This window comes from Mastigoproctus giganteus, chromosome 9 (assembly GCF_048544385.1).
Source record: "Mastigoproctus giganteus isolate SK-2022 chromosome 9, ASM4854438v1, whole genome shotgun sequence".
Taxonomy (NCBI): Eukaryota; Metazoa; Arthropoda; class Arachnida; order Uropygi; family Thelyphonidae; genus Mastigoproctus; species Mastigoproctus giganteus.
The window spans coordinates 148,563,127-148,582,809 of record NC_143583.1 but is presented as its reverse complement, the minus strand read 5'-3'; the positions used below and the strand labels follow the sequence as shown (position 1 = coordinate 148,582,809).

General features: G+C 37.8%; 1 protein-coding gene across 9 annotated transcripts in view; it reads left to right on the top strand.

The window, feature by feature from the left end:
* Gyf (GIGYF family protein Gyf) overlaps window positions 1-19,683 on the top strand; it is a 915,224-nt gene that overhangs the window by 594,264 nt on the left and 301,277 nt on the right. For all 9 annotated transcript variants that reach the window (XM_090381591.1, XM_090381590.1, XM_090381592.1 and 6 more), the window contains 2 exons: window positions 7,469-7,672; window positions 15,479-15,718. In XM_090381591.1, the coding sequence (XP_090237717.1) occupies window positions 7,469-7,672; window positions 15,479-15,718 (444 nt within the window). The remainder of the gene's footprint in view (window positions 1-7,468; window positions 7,673-15,478; window positions 15,719-19,683) is intronic.

Here is a 19,683-nt window from a genome sequence, read left to right as displayed (position 1 = left end):
GTACTTTTAACTGAATACATACCAACTTAGATTAGATTACAATAACAACTTAGATTAGATTACAAATATAACATAATTAGTTAATACATAACTTGATACGGAAGTTATGTAAATGTAAATCGTAGATAATACTCAATACTGAAAAATATATATAGCATCATAACCGTGTTGTGATACAAGTTTAGGGTTATAATTTTGTACTGAAATTGAAATTTTATTGAAATTAAATCAAAATCATGACTCAGACCAGAGCAGCAAAGCAAATGGTTCAATCTAATGGTAGTGCTGTGGCTCAGGGGAGAACTGAGAGGGGGGGGGGTCAGTTGCCTCTGAATCGCAGCCTTTTAAAATGCACTGCTTGCATGCTAAGAAAGTATCTGCTGATGAGGAACAATTTGTGGAACAATCGGGTACGAGACATGATATTGCCATGGGGAATGTCTTTCTGTGTGTGCGTGCGTGTGTGCGTGCGATGCAAGGAGTGTAAGGAAATCAGGCGACAACTCACGTTGTTATGGGCGCCTATATGAGATCTTGAAGGACAGGGTGGATGGCCTTGAAGGATCTAAATTGAGGAGCCCATCAAGCTCTCAGCTGCCCACATCAACGCCAGAGCTTGCACTTGGTCATCATGCAACACAGCGGCAACCCCCAAGGCAGATTGTGCTGGTCCCACAGAAACTAGTAGTTGTTGTTGACTGTATTGTCAGGGAAATGGGGAACATGCTTTGTAAAAAGGATAGGTGGATCAGGACCAGGGTATGTCTGCCAGGGGCAAAGGTTGATGACGTTGTAGAGCGGATATCATCTTTTAAGGGTACAAAAGGTGATATAGTTGTACATGTTCGGACTAATGATATTAAGAGTAGGAGACCGGCAGAATTACTTAACAAGTACAGGTCACTGTTGAAAAAAAGCCGTGAATTATGGTTGAATTTGAGAGTGTTTGCAATTCTGCCCAGACATGATAGGAGGGAGTATATGATGAGAGCCTTGTCGATCAATTCGGCCCTGGAAAGATTGTGCAAGGCTCAAGGGGTAGAATTTTTTTCAGACTGGTCTGTACTTGTTAACAAGGGAGACTGCTTCTACAGGGATGGGATACACTTAAATAGAAAGGGTGCAAGAATATCTGCTGATGCTATCGAGGCAGTGTTAGGTGGGTCAGAAAACTGCTAGCTTGCGTGGATGCAAAGACTAATAGATTAACAGTAGCCACTGTCAGAGGTGAAAGTTGATTCTTGCACTGCTTCTGTTGAAATGAGCAGTAGTCTGGAAAACAAGATGCAGGATATTTCAGAGACTGCTGGGAGTCATTGCGGTACAAGTAAACACATGGGTTGTGTTAGGGTAGCTAAGAATAGGAACAGATACATGTATACTTGCGTGTACACCAATGCTATGAGTTTGGTAAATAAATTTGATGAATTTGAGGTATTACTGAAAACATCAAAGGCAGATATTGTTGGGATATCAGAAACGTGGTGTCACACAGATATAAGGAATGCAGAACTGGAATTTGGGGAGTAGAATGTGTACAGAAAGGATAGGAAGGGTGGAGGGGTTATGCTATTAGTAAAGAAACACATAAAATCGAAGGAAGCGAAGCCAGTCGACTTTGCTAGACAGTGCAGTGTCTAGTTAGTTTGGTGTGACATAAGCATTGGGAGATCAAAATTGAGAGTAAGTGTGTGTTATAGGCCAAATGAATCTGTGAGTATAATAAGCAATTGTGCAGAGAAATAGAGTGGGTCAGTAAATCAGAGAGTCTTATAATGGGGGATTTTAATTTCCTAGATATTGATTGGAATTTGTGGGTTGGTCACTCACACACTAGCAAGGCTTTTGTGGATTTATTGGATGATTGTTTTCTACATCATCATCATGTTCGGGAGGAAACTACCGGGACTAATATTCTTGATTTAATTATCAGATAGTGATTCTTCATACATTAAGAATCCGCAGATAAAGGAATCACTAGGTGGCAGTGATCATAGTGATCCATAGTGGTATTTACTCAAAGAGGTAACTACAATCAGGATAAAGGGAAGGGTTATTGCTTTCGTAAAGGCGACTACGATGGTCTGAGACAGTATTTAAATTCTATACGGTGGGACCAACTGACGATGTTACCACCAGCAAATTCAAATTCAGCAAATTCAACTTATCTTGAAAGCTATTAGGCTTTGAATACCAACTAAGAAATATTGTTCAAGGTTTAAGCCTAAATGGATGTCAGATGAACTAATGAGACACATGGGAGAGAAGAAAAATGCATGGGATACATATAAATTAACATGTGACACAGAAGCCTATGATAGATATAACCAAGTTACAATTGAGGTTAGCACAAGCGAAGGCAGATTACGAGAAATATTTGGTAAAGGATGGAAAGAAAAACAGAAAGAGTTCTTTACTTATGTAAACTCTAGAAGGATGAATCAGATTGTTCCACTTGATATTGATGGTTCAACTGTTGATGATCCTGCTCAGGTATCTAACAAACTAAATGAATGTTTTGCATCGACAATTCACACATGAGGAGTTATTCAGCAAGGAGAATGCCAGTGGTGTATTGAACTCTGGCAGTAAGCTAGATAATCTTGTAATAACTGAGAGTAAAGTCGAGGAGAAATTGTTGAAGATAAACACAAGAAAGGCACCTGGGGTGAATGGGATCTATCCAATTATATTGAAGGAGGTAGCAAAGGAAGTAAGCAAACCCTTAACCATAATTATAAGTGCTTCCTTGGACTCAGGGGAGGTACCCGTAGACTGAAGATGTGCAAATGTGATCCCAATCCACAAAGGAGGATCAAAGGCTGGCACAAGTAATTATAGACCTGTGAGTTTAACTTCTGTTCCAGGAAAATTAATGGTGGCACTGTTTAAAGAAGCACGGCAGGATCATCTAGACAAGACTTCAGTTATAGCTCGAGCATGGTTTTGTTAAGGGAATGTCTTCCCTGACCAATTTGATTGGATACTATGATGCAGTCACAAAAGAACTGGATGCAGGGCATAACTTTGATATTATATATTTGGATCTTAGAAAGGCTTTTGATACTGTTGCACATGGAAGACTGCTGCACAAATTGGAGCAGTGTGACATTGGAGGCAAATTGCTGCTATGGATAAAAGGATGGTTGAGTGGGTAGAGAGAGAGAGAGAGAGAGAGAGAGAGAGAGAGAGAGTGGTAATCAATGGACACACTGCTCATTGTGGACTAATGTTATTAGTGGAGTCCCTCAGGGTTCAGTTTTAGGTCCATTATCATTTTCTATATTTATAAATGATATTGATGATGGTATATCAAGCTTAATGACCAAATTTGCAGGGTTGTTAAGCACACTACTGACGGTATGCTGCTGCAACAGGATCTGGAACGGTTGAGCAGATGGGTTGAGAGGTGGCAAATGAAGTTTTAACATTGACAAATGTGAAGTACTTCATATGGGAAACAGCAACTCCAGAGCAATGTATCAACTCTGTGGTACTACACTGACAGTGGTAGAGAATGAAAAGGACCTGGGGGTAATTGGGCAGGCAGATATGAAGTTCTATGAGCAGTGCAGACGGACTGCAAGGGTAGCTCATGGTATCGTGTCAATGATATACAGGAATTTTTCTAGCAGGGATAAGGAGGTGATTATTCCCTTATATAAATCAATGGTCAGGGCACACCTTGAGTACTGTATACAGGTCTGGAGGCCTCATTTCAAGGAGGATGTGGACCTGCTTGAACGAGTACAGAGAAAGCCAACAAGATTAGTGAATGGAACAAAGGGTTGGTCTTATGAAGAAAGGCTTCAGCTTTGCAAATTTCAATGTCTGGAGACTAGGCACCGGTGAAGTGATCTGATAGAGGTGTATAAAGCCTTGAATGGTTTGAGCATGCTCATTGCCAATGGGATTCTTCCTCTTGCTCAGAATAATCACCTGAGAGGGCATGAGTTCAGATTGAGGAAAGATAGATTTAGGATAGATGTGTGAAAATTTGCCTTTAGCCAGCTGGTAGTTGGTTGGTGGAAAAGCCTTTATCTTTTGTTGTGGAAGTTGATAGCCTAAATAAATTTAATGCTCAGCTGGACGGGTATTTCAAATGATTGGAGGGGTGAAATGGAAGTGTTTTTTTTTTTTTTTTTTGGCTGATGCTGCATAAGCTTGCTTTCTTGCATCATATGCCTATGCTAATTCTAAAGGCACCTGGGGTGGATGGGATATATCCAGTTATATTAAATGAGGTGGCAAAGGAAGCAAGCAAACCCTTAGCCAGAAATATGAGAGCATCCTTGGAATCAGGGGAGGTCCCCACGGACTGGAGATCTGCAAATGTACCCCCAATTCACAAAGGGGGATCGATAATTTCAAACCAGTTAGTTTTAACTTCTGTTTCGGGTAAAATAATTGCTTAAAGATTCATTGCAGGATCATCTGGACAAGACTGTGCCAATAATTTAGAGACAGCATGGGTTTGTTAAGGGAAAGTCTTGTCTGATAAATTTGATAAGATATTATGATGTGGTTATAAAGGAACTGGATGAAAAAAATAATATTGACATCATATATTTGGATTTCAGGAAAGCTTTTGACACTGTTGCGCATGGAAGACTATTGTACAAATTGGAGCAGAATAAATATTAAGGGTAAGTTGCTACAATGGATAAAAGGATGGTTAAGTGGGAGAAGACGGAGGGTGGTAATCAATGGGTGTTGCCCTTCGTGGACTAATTATTAGTGGAGTCCCACAGGGTTCGGTGTTGTGTCCACTGTTGTTTTGTATATGTATCAATGATATTGATGAAGGTATATCAGGCTTGTAACAGATTCCACTAGCAGAAATTCAACTGGAAATTGTTTTAATTGTTTTATGGTTGTGACCTCCAGAAACGTGCTTTAGTAAAATGTGAGCTAGTGAGGTGTTAATATTGTGTCTCTGCCTTTATGGTGTTGTTTGTTCAGTTGCTACACTCGTGCAGCTTTGTGTATCATGCATGCCTCCTCATTTTGTAATTGTGCTCTATATTAAAATACTTGAAAGGTGTGAAAAGGAAGCGACCTGGTGAAAACACTACAGATTCAGAGAGAAAAAGAAAAGAAAAATGGATAGACAGACAGTCAAAAATTCTTACCTGGGAAAATTTGTAGCGGCCTCATACTAGTTTTTTTAGTCAAAATCACACCAGCCTCCATCTTCCGGGCTTCGTCCACCGAGGTTTCCCCGGTAAGGCTTATGGCCAGCCCACCTCTGTCCATAGAGAAAAAAAAATATGAAATTCTGAAATGCTTTGAGCTAAATGAAGAAGATGTGATATTGGATGTGCTACATGCCTAAATGGGACACTGCCGAGAATTAGAAAGAATGCAGAGAAAATAAAAACAACTTTCATAGCAGGAACAATTCAGAGTGTAATTAAAATCCATTAGATCAAGACACAAAGAATTGGAAGAGATGGAACGGCTTCATCTGTTTGGATACAGAATCAAACGAAGAACACGTTTTCTTGTGATAGAAGCAAAAGCATTAGCAATACAGTAAACCCCCGCTATTCGTTGTATCTGTATTCGTGGTTCACTGATTTAATATAAAATGAAACCTAAAAAAATGTGAATTTTATAGCGCCGTGAACATTTTCCGCCATAAAAAGACATGGGTGTTGCTAAAATTATCTTTCCCGGTCAAAACAGCGCTCAGTGGGTGGGGAGAGGGGTTACAAAATCGTGAGCGTGGATGTTTCTCGCTAATCCTTGTTCAGCATGTGTTATGTGCTTGTCATGGAAGGTTTCGTCGTTTGCTTTTAATTTATATGCTTATAAATTGAATAAATTTTTTATAAATTGATATGCTTAGAAAAGTGATAAATCTACCATTTTACAGTGTAAAACAAACTTTTTCGAGCGTGTTAACTGAAGAAAGTGACTTTATTGTGGACAAGTTCTTGCTAACCCGTACAAAAATATGGCTACGAATGGAAATGTGAAAATATGAAAGAAGGTGATGACATTAGCGGATAAAATTGAGTTATTAGACAAAATTTTTAATGGTGAAAATGTCTCCTCAGTAGCAAAACATTATAAAATCAATGAGTCAATGGTACAATCAATCAAAAAATCGGAAGAAAAAATCCGCCGTAGTGTCCGTGAAAACGCACTAATTGCTTCAAAAATTTGCTCTGTAACTCGTGATGTTAAATTAGAAAAAATGGAAAAAGCTTTAAATCTGTGGATAGAAGACCGAACTCAAAATAAAATTACGTTAAGTTCACTCATCATTCGTGAAAAGGCAAAACTCCTTTATCAACACTTTAGCAAAACTGGTGATAGCACTGGCGGGATAAGTTTTTTAGCTAGCAAGGGCGCTGGTTTGAAAGATTTGTTTGAAATTTCTAATAAATATTGCACTTAATATTAAATTGTTTCTTATTTTCATTTCGATGCCATATGTTTGCATTTCACTATGTACTGTCTATGTATATAGTCATATTATGAAAGTACATATAATACATACATAGACAAAATTTTAGACTAGTTTTTCTTATATATTTCATACTTTGGAACTGAAGCCCTTTATTACTCTGGGTGCCATAACTCAGTATTCGCGTTTTCAGTATTAGTGGCATTTCTCAGAAACGTAACCCCCATGAATAGCGGGGTTTACTGTATTTTATTATGTAATAAAATATGTAAGTATTTTATTACAATTATTTATTGTGTTTGGTAATGTTTTGGTTACAAATGTGTGTTCGATCTTGTGTGGTCGGCGCCTAACCCTATTTTTCCTATAGGGCCTGTTATTTATATTGTATGATTTTGCATTGCACAAGGTTTTTTAGGAACACAACTATCGTGCTTTATGGGTACTGACTGTATTGCCAAAATGTAAAAGTAATTGATATGATGAGAAAAACCTCATCGTGAGTCAGCAGCAGCATCTCAGTTGAAATTAGTTGATGAACATTGTATCAACTAATTTCAGCCTACCGATTTTCTAGTTTCTGCTGTAGCATGGTATTGTGTTGGGTAATATTGATTTCATGTTTAGTGACTTCCACTCATTGCTGGACAACCGAATCTGCTACTTGATGAATGCAGCTTTTAATTAATTTTTTGAAAGATTTTAAGCTTTCTTTTAAAGTGTTTTGAGATCTCAGACTCGTATATATGTATTTTAAATTTCTTACCACTTGATTTTATGGCTTATTTTGATTTATCATCTATAACTTTTATATTTTCCTATTATTGATATCTTCAAAATTAGCACATTGAGTGTAAACTGATGTTCAATGATTTTCTCAAAATTTTATCGGCAGCTTATTTTGACTCCAACTCTGTTACACTAGTTACTATTTTCAAAATGTCTAAATTAACAAATATTTACATTATTGGTTAAATTTTTAATCAAAGCAAATGTTTATCATAACACAAAATATAGTATCATTAAAAATTAATTTTTTAAAATCATGATTAGGAAGAAAAAAAGCAGCAGTTTGAAATGAGGAGAAGGGAAGAGCTTAGAAAGCAGGAGGAACGTAAAAGACAAGAAGAAGAAGAAAGGAAAAGAAAAGAAGAACTAAGAAGGCTGGAAGAGGAGAAACGACAGAAGGAAGAAGAAAAAAGAAGGTTGGAAGAGATTAGAAAAGAAGAAGAAAGGCGACGACAGGAAGAATTAGAAGTAAAAATAAATTTATTTATTTATTTTTTTTTAAGAAACATAAATATAATTATAGATGATGTTCATTGATGCCAAGGGAATGTACCTTGTGAATATGTTGAAACCTTATTTACAAGGATCATTCTCCTTGCTGTTCTTTTCCATGCCGGTACTTTGGGAATCACACAATATTAGTGACTATGCTTTTCCAGTGAACTATTTAATTTGGTCGCATTAAATATAGTTAAAAAATGTATTTATTGTACATAATTATCATTATTAAATAACCATTGCTCTGTTCTAAAATTTTTAACAAAACAAAGTTTTTTAAAAATTTTAATAAAGTGCAAATTACCAGGAATGTTCTGGTGTTTAGTTTAAAATCTCAAAACAGGGTAAAACTGTAACTAAACAATGAGAATTAAATAGGTGAAGTTAACGCATAAGAGAAGGATATTTCAGAAGTATTGATGAATTGCTCGGCTCTGAGTGCCAAGCAATAGTTCCTAAGCTACCCTTCTAGTGCAATTATCTAGCATTTTCCTAGGGCGAGTACTAGTGCTTTCATAAACCCTCCACTGCTTGCAACGTTACAACTGCTGAGCAATGTCACTTTCTCTGCTTGCAGCATTACTGCTATTGCTAGCAACATAATGCTCTCATCGTCTGCTGATCGCTTGGTCACTGGTTGGCACTGCTCCTGCCTCCACGTGGCAGGGTCAAGTAACCTGGGAGAAGGAACTCCCTCCTCTAGGGCTAAAAGGGGCAGCAATGGATTGCAATGCAAATCCACTGCTAGAGCCGACAGGCTCCAGACTTGATAACAGGGTCTCAGAGCATGACTCAAATCGTTCGAAGAGACTATGGGCAGATATGCCAACATTTCTCATAATGCATTCACTGTCTACATAACATGTTGGCACGTTATCACCTTTTCTAATACTTAGAATCTTTAGAATCGGTTGTTGGATCTCCTAAAATGATCAAATGTTTCCAATTTGGAGACCTTCTAATTGGAGCTTCCAAGCCAAGTAATTCGGAAAAATTGTTAAAATTGACAATATTCTACAATATTCCAGTGTCGGTTGTACCCCATAATACCCTGAACACCTCTAAAGCCGTTATCAGTGAATGGGACTTACTAACTGTCTCAGAAGAAGAAATGGTACAAGAACTTATTGATCAGAAAGTGACACATGCATGGAGAATTATGGCCAAAAAAGGTGGCAATCTACTACCAACCAGGTCCATCATATTGATGTTCAATACTCTGACTCTTCCATCTTCTGTTAAAGCAGGTTACCTAAACTGCAAGATCCGGCCTTACATCCTGAATCCAATTCGCTGCTTTAAGTGCCAGAAGTATGGCCATTCTCAGACAGCATGCAGAGGTGATGCTGTGTCTTATTTGCGGATCAAAGGAGCATTTCCAAGGAGACTGTACAGCTTCGACTCCTACTTGACCAAACTGTAAAGGAAGCCATCCTACATTTTGTAAAGCATGTGACTTTTGGAAAGCAGGCAAAAAAATCCAAAAGTATAAAGTTTTTCAAAATATATAAGAGCAATACAGCTCAATCCTTCCTACTTTGATACTATTTGAAAAATATAAGAGATTTAACTCGTACCTTTTTATAGGAAGTTCTTTGGCCTGACACTCACATCATATTAATCCAATTAATACATTATTAGACTAAATTTATGAGACAATATTATGATTTAAAGTTAATATATACAGGTTTCTTAAAAATAATGTTGTATTCAATTTCCATAATCTACTCACTGCCAAAAGGAAGAGCAAAGCGAAGTCTATGCACATCCACCCATCACAAACTAAACCACCCAGCAATAACAAACAGGAAATTGAAGACAATTGTCAAATTTACTAAAATATTTTAGACTAAACTTCTTAATAAGGGACAAACTTATTTCATGCTGGTCCATGCTCACAAGAAGTAAAGTGACACTTAACATTCTCCACTCTTTTATACTAATAATAAGATTCAGTTTAGTATACCGCGACGAGATTATTTTTATTAACCAATGTAAATAATGTTATTTACAAATGTGCGTAAAGGTCCACAAGTCCGAAATTGTGTATGTTCTACGTACATTTATAGTGTTAGGGTTTAACTTCATTTCAAGTGTTTCAGCTATTAGGAGTTTTGTATATTCATATTGTATATTAATTACTTTAGCCTCATTAAAATTAGCTACTAAAATTAGTTAATTAGTTAATTAATTACTTTAGCCTCATCAAAAAATAGTTACATAAATGGTGCTGTGGAACCTGACAAGTCCTTGTGTTATTGAATTACTCTATGAAAACCACAAGGAAAAAAATTCTGAAACTATTGCTGTAAAATATTCACTATGTTTAGGAAGCTAGAATTTGTTTCAGAATTTTAATCATTAATGAAAAGGTAATGTGGAAACATCTTTTTTTTTTTTTTTTTTTTTGAAAGGCAGCCGTCAAGTACCATGCCACCATTGCTTTGTTAAGGCTTTAAATTATTGAGTATTTAATGATTTGGTCCTTGAGGATATCACAGACATTCTCTCAGATATGCCAGACAAGCTGTACTGGCTACCTGGGAGTCTAAAATGTTGATGGAACTGATATTCAGGTGACATTCAAGTCAAGTAGAAACAATTTCGGTGAAGTCCGGATGGTCTGTGACAGCGAAATCCTCTGCTTGCACCTTCACGATGGTGGGACTGTTAGTGATTCTGGGTATAACCTCCATGCACAAGCACACTGTGGGTGACCACCCAGGTATGAACCAATGTAAGCAGGGGGTCGAGGTGTCGCACCCACACCACATGGAGGAATACCGCCCCTCTGTGTCACTAGGCAACACTAGGTGGTGTGATAGATGACTCATCAACTGGTGCAATACCACCACTTTGATTTTGAAGGCTTGAAGTGGTGGAACCCATGTTTAGTCTCCACAGCTAAGTTCCTACCAACTCTTCCCCATCTCTTCCTTCATGCAGTATGACTGATGATTTTAGAGGTTATGATGAACATCACGGCGAGATCCAATCTTACTTACATTTCGAGGGTACGGCTCTAAGACGGTGTTCGCAGGCCGGCTGCTAGTTAGTACACTGGACCGAACCTGTTGGTAACTCTTTAGGAGGATTCTGGATCAGCTATTGTACAAAGGGTACTAGGAAAGTTTTGCAATATGACGCAACAATGAATCACAGGAAGCTGCTTGTTGCTGCATGTTGAGACATGTTCATACGGTACATAGTAGCCGCCGTGCCAAGTCGATGGGCTCAGTTATTCATTAGTAGTGAGAGTGTAAAGTGCTTGCGATGGCATCGTGGTCACGAAATGAGATAAGGACAGTTTTTCGGTATAATTTCGTGCGTGGTTTAACCATAGACCAGTGCTTAGAAGAAATGACTCTTGTACTAGATGATGATTGTCCACATCGTACAACGATATTCGGGTGGTATAGAGAATTCCAAAGGGGAAATTTCACTCTGGAGGATTCTGAGAGGCCGGGAAGGCCACGAACATCAGTTACGGAGGAAAACGTTACTGCTGTGAGGAAAATGCTTGACGAAAACAGGCGAGTGACCTACCAACAGATAGAGGATACTTTGGGCCTAAATGCACCAGCAATTCGTTCGATTCTGCAAGATCATTTGCACGTGAAGAAACTTTGTTCTCTCTGGGTGCCGCATCAACTGACTGAAGAGCAGATGACACGACGTGTGACTTGGTGCCGGGAGATGTTAAAAAAGTTTGATAAGGGACAATCTCGGTATGTGAACAACATCGTGATAGGTGACAAGACTTGGCTGTACTATTACGATCTGCCGACCAAGGCTCAAAACAAAGTTTGGGTCTTTGATGATGACGACACACCCGTAATTGTCAGAAAATCCCGATCTGTAAAGAAGAAAATGATAGCTGTATTTTTCAAATCGAGTGGAATTGTGGAACGTGTCGTTTTGGACACGCAGAAGACAGTCACAGCTAAGTGGTATACTGAACAATGCCTGCCTAAAGTCATTGGATCTATGAAGAACCTGTGGCCAAAATCAAGAATGGACACCTGGTACCTCCATCACGATAATGCTCCAGTTCACCGCGCCAAAGCCTGCACCGAATATTTGACCACGACAGGACTGAAACTTCTCGAGCACTCTCCCTACAGTCCAGGCCTTGCTCCCTGCGACTTTGCACTGTTCCCGCATGTGAAAATGAAGCTAAAAGGGAGGCGGTTTTCCAGTGATGTCGGTTTTCTACGGGCTTGGGACAACGAGTGTGCTTTACTCCCTAGTGAAACTTGGCAGAACTGGTTTAAAGATTGGTTTCGGAAGATGGAGAGGTGTATTGAATGTAGAGGAAATTACTTTGAAAAAATTAAATAAACAAAGCTGTATTGCAAAACGTTCCTAGTACCCTTTGTATAATCTTGCTACCTCTACTCAGCCAGATAGTGACTGGAGGGAGTCCGAGTAGTGTGTATGCAAGGGGCATTGTTGAGGCCACATTATGTCAAGGTATATTCTTACCATGAGTACGCCATATTCAAAAATTTCATTTCTTCTTACTGCATGTCTCCCCCCCCACCTACACACACACACACACTTTTTCTTTCTTACTGTTGAATACACCATGAATTGTCAAACTAATAGAGTAAGCTTATCTGCGAAAAGATCTAAATCTCCCAAACACTTCCTAGATCATTTCACAAATATACGTGGTTTCAATTCTAATCTCAATGATGTCTATTTCCACTTGCAGTCTGCCAGACCCCATGTACTTTTTCTGACAGAATCTCAGTTATCAGTTGATTCAAATACTGCTCATCTCAGTTGCCCAAATTATTTGCTATATGATTCCTTTTGCCTCAAATGTGGTACTTGTGCATATGTCCGTTCCGATATTCCCTGTCAGAGAATTTGTAATTTGCAATCTCTTCTTTTCGATCTTCTCTAGCTCATTGTGTCAAATTCATCTCCTGTCTCTACCGTTCTCCCAACTCCACTAATCACTTTGAGCTCTTTGACTCCCTCTTTTTGCAACTTGACTTTCTCCAGTCCAACTTTCCTAACAGTGAGGTAATTTTCCTTGTTGATTTTTAATGTTCACAACTCCACCTGACTTCCATTTTCTAGTCATACCAACCCAGCTGGTCGAGATGCTGAGGCTTATGCAATTTCCAATGACCTTGCACAGATTGTACATTTACCTACAAGAATACCAGACAATTCTAACCATACAGCCAACACGCTTGATCTCCTTCTCACAAACAACCCTTCTAAGTACACGATCGAATTACTATAATAATAATAATAAAAAAAGTGAGTGGTCCTTTTGGTATCTCAGATCACAACTTGGTGATTGTCTCTTCTCCAGTGGAGGCTTTATCTCATGGCTATTCCCAACTTCATATGGTTTGGCATTACAAGAATGCAAAATGGGATGACATGCAAGATTTCTTTTTTTCTTTTCCTTGGTCGGATTACGGTTTCAAAACTTCTGATGTCAACGTTTGCTCTGGTCGTGTCAGTGCAATTATTCTTGTAGGAATGGAATCCTTTATCCCACTCTCCACTTTAAAATCTCTTCCTTTATCTAAACCTTGGTTTTCCAATAAATGTGCTAAGGCTGTTCAAGAGAAGAACGTTGCATATCGTAATTGGCTTGTTTCTATTTCTTCAGTTTCATTTTCTGCCTACACCAAAGCTCACAACAATTGTAAAGCAGTCATTAATCAGTCCAAACTAGATTTTGAGCAGGCTAAGAGTAGAAAACTTGCTTCTTGCCTCAATGGTAACCGAGCATTCTGGTATCTTTCCAAAGCTATCGGCTGCAACCTTTGCTCATCTTTGCTCCCACCTGTCAAAACCAGATGGTTCTGTTGTTTCTTCAGCCTCAGATAAAGCTGACCTGCTAGCATCCCATTTTTTTTCCAACTCCTGTATTTATGGTCTTGGTAAAACCCCTCCCACCATTCCCAACATGCTCCATTTAATGCCTCCTGTGGTCTTCCGCTGAAAGGATGTCAGAAGGATTTTGACGAATCTAGATGCTAAGAAAGCTGCAGGTCATGATGGTATTTCTCCACTTGTTCTCAAAACCTGTGCTCCTGAACTTACTCCTGTTCTATGCCGCATTTTTTCACTTTCTTATTCCAAATGTGTTTTTCCTTCTGCTTGGAAATTTGCTCACATCCAGGCAGTTCCTAAAAAGGATGACAAATCCCTCCCATCCAATTATCGTCCCATTACAATTATTTCTACTCTTTTTAAAGTAATGGAGATTGAGGAAGAACAGTTGTAGAATAAATGTGTGAAAGTTTGCCTTTAGCCAGAGGGTGGTTGATTGCTGGAACAATCTTCCATCTGTTGTTGTGGAAGTTGATAGCTTAACTATATTCAAGGAAGAATTAGACAAACCATTAGAAAGAATAAATAGGTGAAATGGGAGATGTCTTTTTTTTTTTATGATGCTGTATAAGCATGTTTTCTTGCATCATTTGCCACTGTGAATGCTAATTCGTTCACACTTTGAACTGCTGATGTCACTGGTTTCCAGATTTTTTCTCTTCGTATTTAAATTGGTAATGTCTCTGTAATAGGATGACAAGACACATCACTTTCTGTTGCAATGATGCCATGTTAAGGCTCTTTTGAATTTGTTCTTTTTCAGTCTTGCCATCTAGCAGTGGCGCCTCCGTAGCCAGGTGGGAAGGAGCAGCAGTGCATAGCACACGCTTCTTGATTAGACCGGGGTTCGAGCCTGTCGCCACCAAATATGGAGGATGCGGAAAGGTCAGGGAATGACCACCGCATATCCCGGAGCAATATGGCCTTAGTTGCTAATGCTCCTAAAAACCAAACAACAACCATCTAGCAGTTGGAGTTCTACAGAACTTCTTTGAATTGTACTTTCAAACAAAAAAAAAAAAAAAAAAAATGAACCAGTTTTTCTTTTATTTCTCTCTGATAAAAGATGTAAATTCATGCGTTGAATTATATATAAGGTGCCTCCGTAGCCAGGTGAGCAGGAGTAGCAGTGTGTAGCACATGCTTCTTGATTAGACTGGGGTTCGAGCCCGTGAGCCACCAAATACAGAGGATGTGGAAAGGTCAGGGAATGATCACCCCGGAGCAATATGGCCTTAGTTGCTAATGCTGCTAAAAACCAAATAAGAAATTATATATTCTAGTAATGTATTCCTAGGAAAAGCACTGAATTTATTATTTTTATTAAAGTGAATATATTTAAAATTATCTGATTAAATCAGTTCTTCAACTTGAGATTCATGTTTTCGAGTACCTAACTTTAAATTTTCCAAAGCTCTTAGTGTCTACTGTATTTTCCTTGTTACTGTATACAAGCATAGCGACCAAATGACACTAGCCATTGGTATTTGGTTGCTATGTACAGTACTTAGTATTGTGCTTTACGGTATATAGCCATTGTTGGTTTAACAACTGACTCACAGAATTCTTGAAAGCTTAACAATCAGCTCGCGCAATGCGGCTCCAGCACACCACTGAATATGAGCCACTGTATATCTGTTGTAATTAGCTTTAATTTTCCCTTTTGTGCCACCTATGAATGCAGTTGCACATGATCACAGAATTAGCTTAGTGTGATTCTTCATAGAATTAACTGCAGTTTATTTGTATTCTTAATGGAATTACCTGTCATTCATTTAAGAACAAAATATATATTATAAATGCTGTTGGTATGTTTTAAACATGGTATATTATTAATTAAAAAATGCTTGTAGCATAGTCTTATTTTATACAGTTAATTGAATGTTTTTTATTCTCTTGACTCAAAATAAGCAACAGAGAATTATGCAAGAAATGGAACGACAACGGCAAATGGAACAACAAAAGGAAATTGAAAGGCAAGAGTTGGAAAGGCAACGAGAAGCAGAAAGGCAAAGGAAATTAGAGCAACAGAGGGAATTGGAAAAACAAAAACGATATGAAGAAATAGAAAGACAAAGGCAAGAATTCTTGAAACAACAACAACAAGAAGTGCTAAGAAGAGCACAGGAACAGCTGAGACAAAAAACTCAGGTATTGTAATTTAAATTAGTTCTTCGTTTTGATAATTTGTCATGATATGTATAAATCCGATCTGCTGTCCCTCCATCTACCATTGCAATATTTGAATTTAAACTTCTAGAAAATGGCAGGCAAACTAACACCTGTAAATTAAACATTGTGAAGTTATGCTTTAGAGATAAAATATTTTATTGTTGCTGGTGAATTTTAGTTAATAATATTTAGTGTGAAACAAAATGGGTTTGAGCCTTCGAAGAGAATACTAGTCTAATTTACTGCTCTTCAAAAAAAATATTATACCATTTTTTACTTATGTTACTAAATTTAGTGACTTATAAATTTAGTAACTTATATGTTGCTAAATTTATGTAATAAATTGTGTTTAATCGATAGACTTTATGGTCCTAGTTATGTTCATTAGTGTATTTTTAAATTTATCTAAGAATTTACAAAGTTATGTCTTTTACTAATACAACCATAAATGTTTTCAATATTGGTGAATTTTTGTTTAAGTAAACCCCAACGGAGAAAAGTATTAGAATCTACAGTACTTAGTACTGTGCATGAGTTGAAGGTTGAAAAGACAGAAGACACTTGTTGACATTGTTTTTCTTGAATGTTTGACTTGAATTTCTGTAGATTGTAATTTTCAGGAAATACACATGAAGGAAGGTTGTTGCAGAAAACAGAAGTTAAAGTAATAAATGAGGAAGAAGAAAAATTAGTTCACTGAGTCTGAAGTTAGAAAGTAAATGAATGCTTTCTGGTTGCAGCATGTTCTTTGGACTGGTTTGGAAACAAGAAGGGTAATTATAGATGCCAATTCAGAAGAACAGTGTCCATGGAAGTATCTATAGAAATGGCATGTAGCAGAGACAGAACTTCTATGAGAGAGAGAGAGAGAGAGAGAGAGAGAGAGAGAGAGAGAGAGAGAGAGAGAGAGAGTGTGTGGAGAGCTTTGTAAGGTATGAATTAATAACTTACTTGACTGCCCTCTTTTAATAGAGACTACAACTCTGAGAGAGGTTTTGGATGCACCACCCCAGATGTATGAACAATATTCCATGGTAGGGTGCACTTGAGATTCTTAAAAAAATGAGTATTATTTATAAGAAAAGTAACACAGAGTGAAAATGAAAACCCAGTTTTTCAGATGCAGAGGAAGAAATATTTGTAATGTGCTTATGCCAAGAGAGATTATAAGTCAGGATAGTCCCAACAGAGATATGTGATTTGCCTAGAAATCAGTGTCATCGAATATAAGCATAGGAGCAGATGAATCCTTTTTGCAAGCTATAAGACAAAACTGAGTTTTAGAAGTATTAAAATCACCATGTTATCTTTTCCCCACTGGAGAAACCTGGAGATCGACATTTAAAGAATGGGTAGTGGATATTCGAGAAGTTTACACTATTTGTGCAGGGCATTGCATTCCACATTCTAGTTTGTCATCAGCAAAACTACGGACAGGATTTTTAGCCAGTGAAAGAAGGTCATTAATACACCAGGAAAAGAGTGGGAGAAAGAACTGAACTTTGGGAAATACCAGCATTAATTGAGAAATTAGAAGACAGGGAGCCATCTACCACCACCCACAGTGAGTAGACAGAGAGAAAACTGGGTACCCAGTTGTAAAAAACCTTCAGCAGTCCATAAGATGGAAGCTTGTTAAGATCTTTATCTTTATGCCAAAGTTCTAGAAATGTCAGGAGCTGTTGGTTGAGTTTCTCGAAACCTTTCCATTGAATTTGTCCATAGATGGATAATGTTATCCAATATATATATTAACACTAGTGGATCAACACTGATTGAATCGATATCATTCACATGGAAGGTTTTGAGATATTTTTGGCAGTTAATGGATTTATGAGAGGCAGAGGTACATGGATGGGAGAGATTTTTGCTACCCTTTTTAGTAACAGGTTGATATGAGAATATTTCCAATCTTTTCTTATTCCAACAATTAGGATTATAAGTCAGGAAATTATGAAAATGTGACACAAAACAGGAACAAACTCAGAAGCATGTTTTAAGAACAAGTGGAGAAATGTCATCGAGACCTGGAGCTTTCTTGGCATCACAATTTTCAAAATTCTGACATAATTTTGATGGAAGATCAAAGGAAGCATTGAGTGGAATGTATTGGGAATGTGGTATGAAGTGGGTTACAAAGATTATCAATACAAGAATTAGAAGAAAAGTAGGCTGCTAGTAAGTTGGCTTTATCTTTATCGAGGAAGCGATAGAACCATAAGTTTTTAACAGAGGTGGGAGTATATGTAGATGGGCAAAATTTGCAGTCAATAGTTGGCAAGAGACCAGAATGTCAACTACCATTTGGACAAGAAGTAAGATTTCTACTCTTTGTTTACACAGGACCTTGTTTTGAATTGATTAATAACTGTTTTACAATTGTTGTGAGCTTTAGTGCAGGCAGAAAATGAACCAGGAAATTTGGATGTGAGCCAATTGCAATATGCATGCAATTTTTATTTTTATCTTGAACATACTTGGCACATTTATTAAAACCAAGGTAAAGGACAATATTTTAAGATTGAGTGCAGAATAAAGGATTTCATCCCTACAACGAGAATAATTTCACTGATACAATCTCAGTAAATGCTGACTTCAAAAGATTTAAAAAAGAAATAGGAATTTCACAGAGATCATTCCAGTTTGCATTATTGTAATGCCAACAGCACAAGGCTGAGAATAGCCACAAGAGAAAGATTCCATTAGAGAAGAAACCATCACCAAGTTGTGATCTGAGGTGCCCAGAGGACCATTCACCTTGAAGTGTACTTTGAAGGGCCATTTGTGAGAAAAAAGATCAAGAACGTTGGGTGTGTGTTTGTGTGTGTGTGTGGTTAGGATGGTCTGATATTCTTGTAATTAAAATGAACAGACTGTGTGAAGTCATTAGTTATTGCAGAGGCCCCAGCATCTTGCTGATGAGTCCATCTAACTATAAAATTGAATCCAGTTGGAATTGTGAACATTATAATCTCCAAGGAAAATTACCCTACTTTAGGTAAGTTGGACTGGAGAAAGTAGAGTTTCAATGAAAGGAAGTTAGAGTTCCAAATGATTAGTGGAATGGGAGCTTGATAAAAGCAACAAATGAATTTCACAGAATGGTTTAGAGATCTTTTAAGCCATAGAAAATAGAGATTTGAAATTAGTATGTTTCTGATAGGACATATCAGGGTGGACACATGCACAAGTACAACCTTTGAAGCAAAAGTAAATGTGTAGCAAAGAATTAGGACAACTTAGATGAGTAGTAATTAAGGCAACCAGTAATAATTGGGTTTCTGTTAGAAATAGGAAGTGTGCCTCGGCAGACCATGAGTTGAAATGAATGTCATTGAGATTGGAACTGAAACTACATATATTTGTCAAATGAACGTCGGAATGTTTTGATAGTTCAGCAGTTTAGTTTGTTCTAATAGTGTGACTATTCATGATGTATTCAGCAGATAAAGTGGAATGAGGATCATGAGATTTTGGAACACACACACACACACACACACACACTAAGAATATACTCAACTTCTTGACAGTACCTGTTGCATAAACACTACTTGATGAAATCCCTTGGTCATTCTGACATGGGCACCTGTATGCAGTGAGAGGTCGCTCCTCGTGATGCTGCTGGATCCACAGATTAATATTACTGGGATCCAATGTATATACCTGCCCTAAACATCTTCACTAGTGATGTATGACAATGTAGGAATATGAGGAGGGGAGATGGAGACAGAGTAATTGACAGACAGTATGAAGCAGTCCAGCAAAATTCCTAATAGGGAAGCTGGACTGCAGATGCTTCTACCTAGAACTCTGTGTATGTCTCTCTGTTCAAGTTATTGGATCTGGATCACTATGGGCGCCTCCGTAGCCAGGTGAGAAGGAGCAGCAGTGCGTAGCTTCTTGATTAGACCGGGGATCGAGCCCGTCACCACCAAATACGAAGC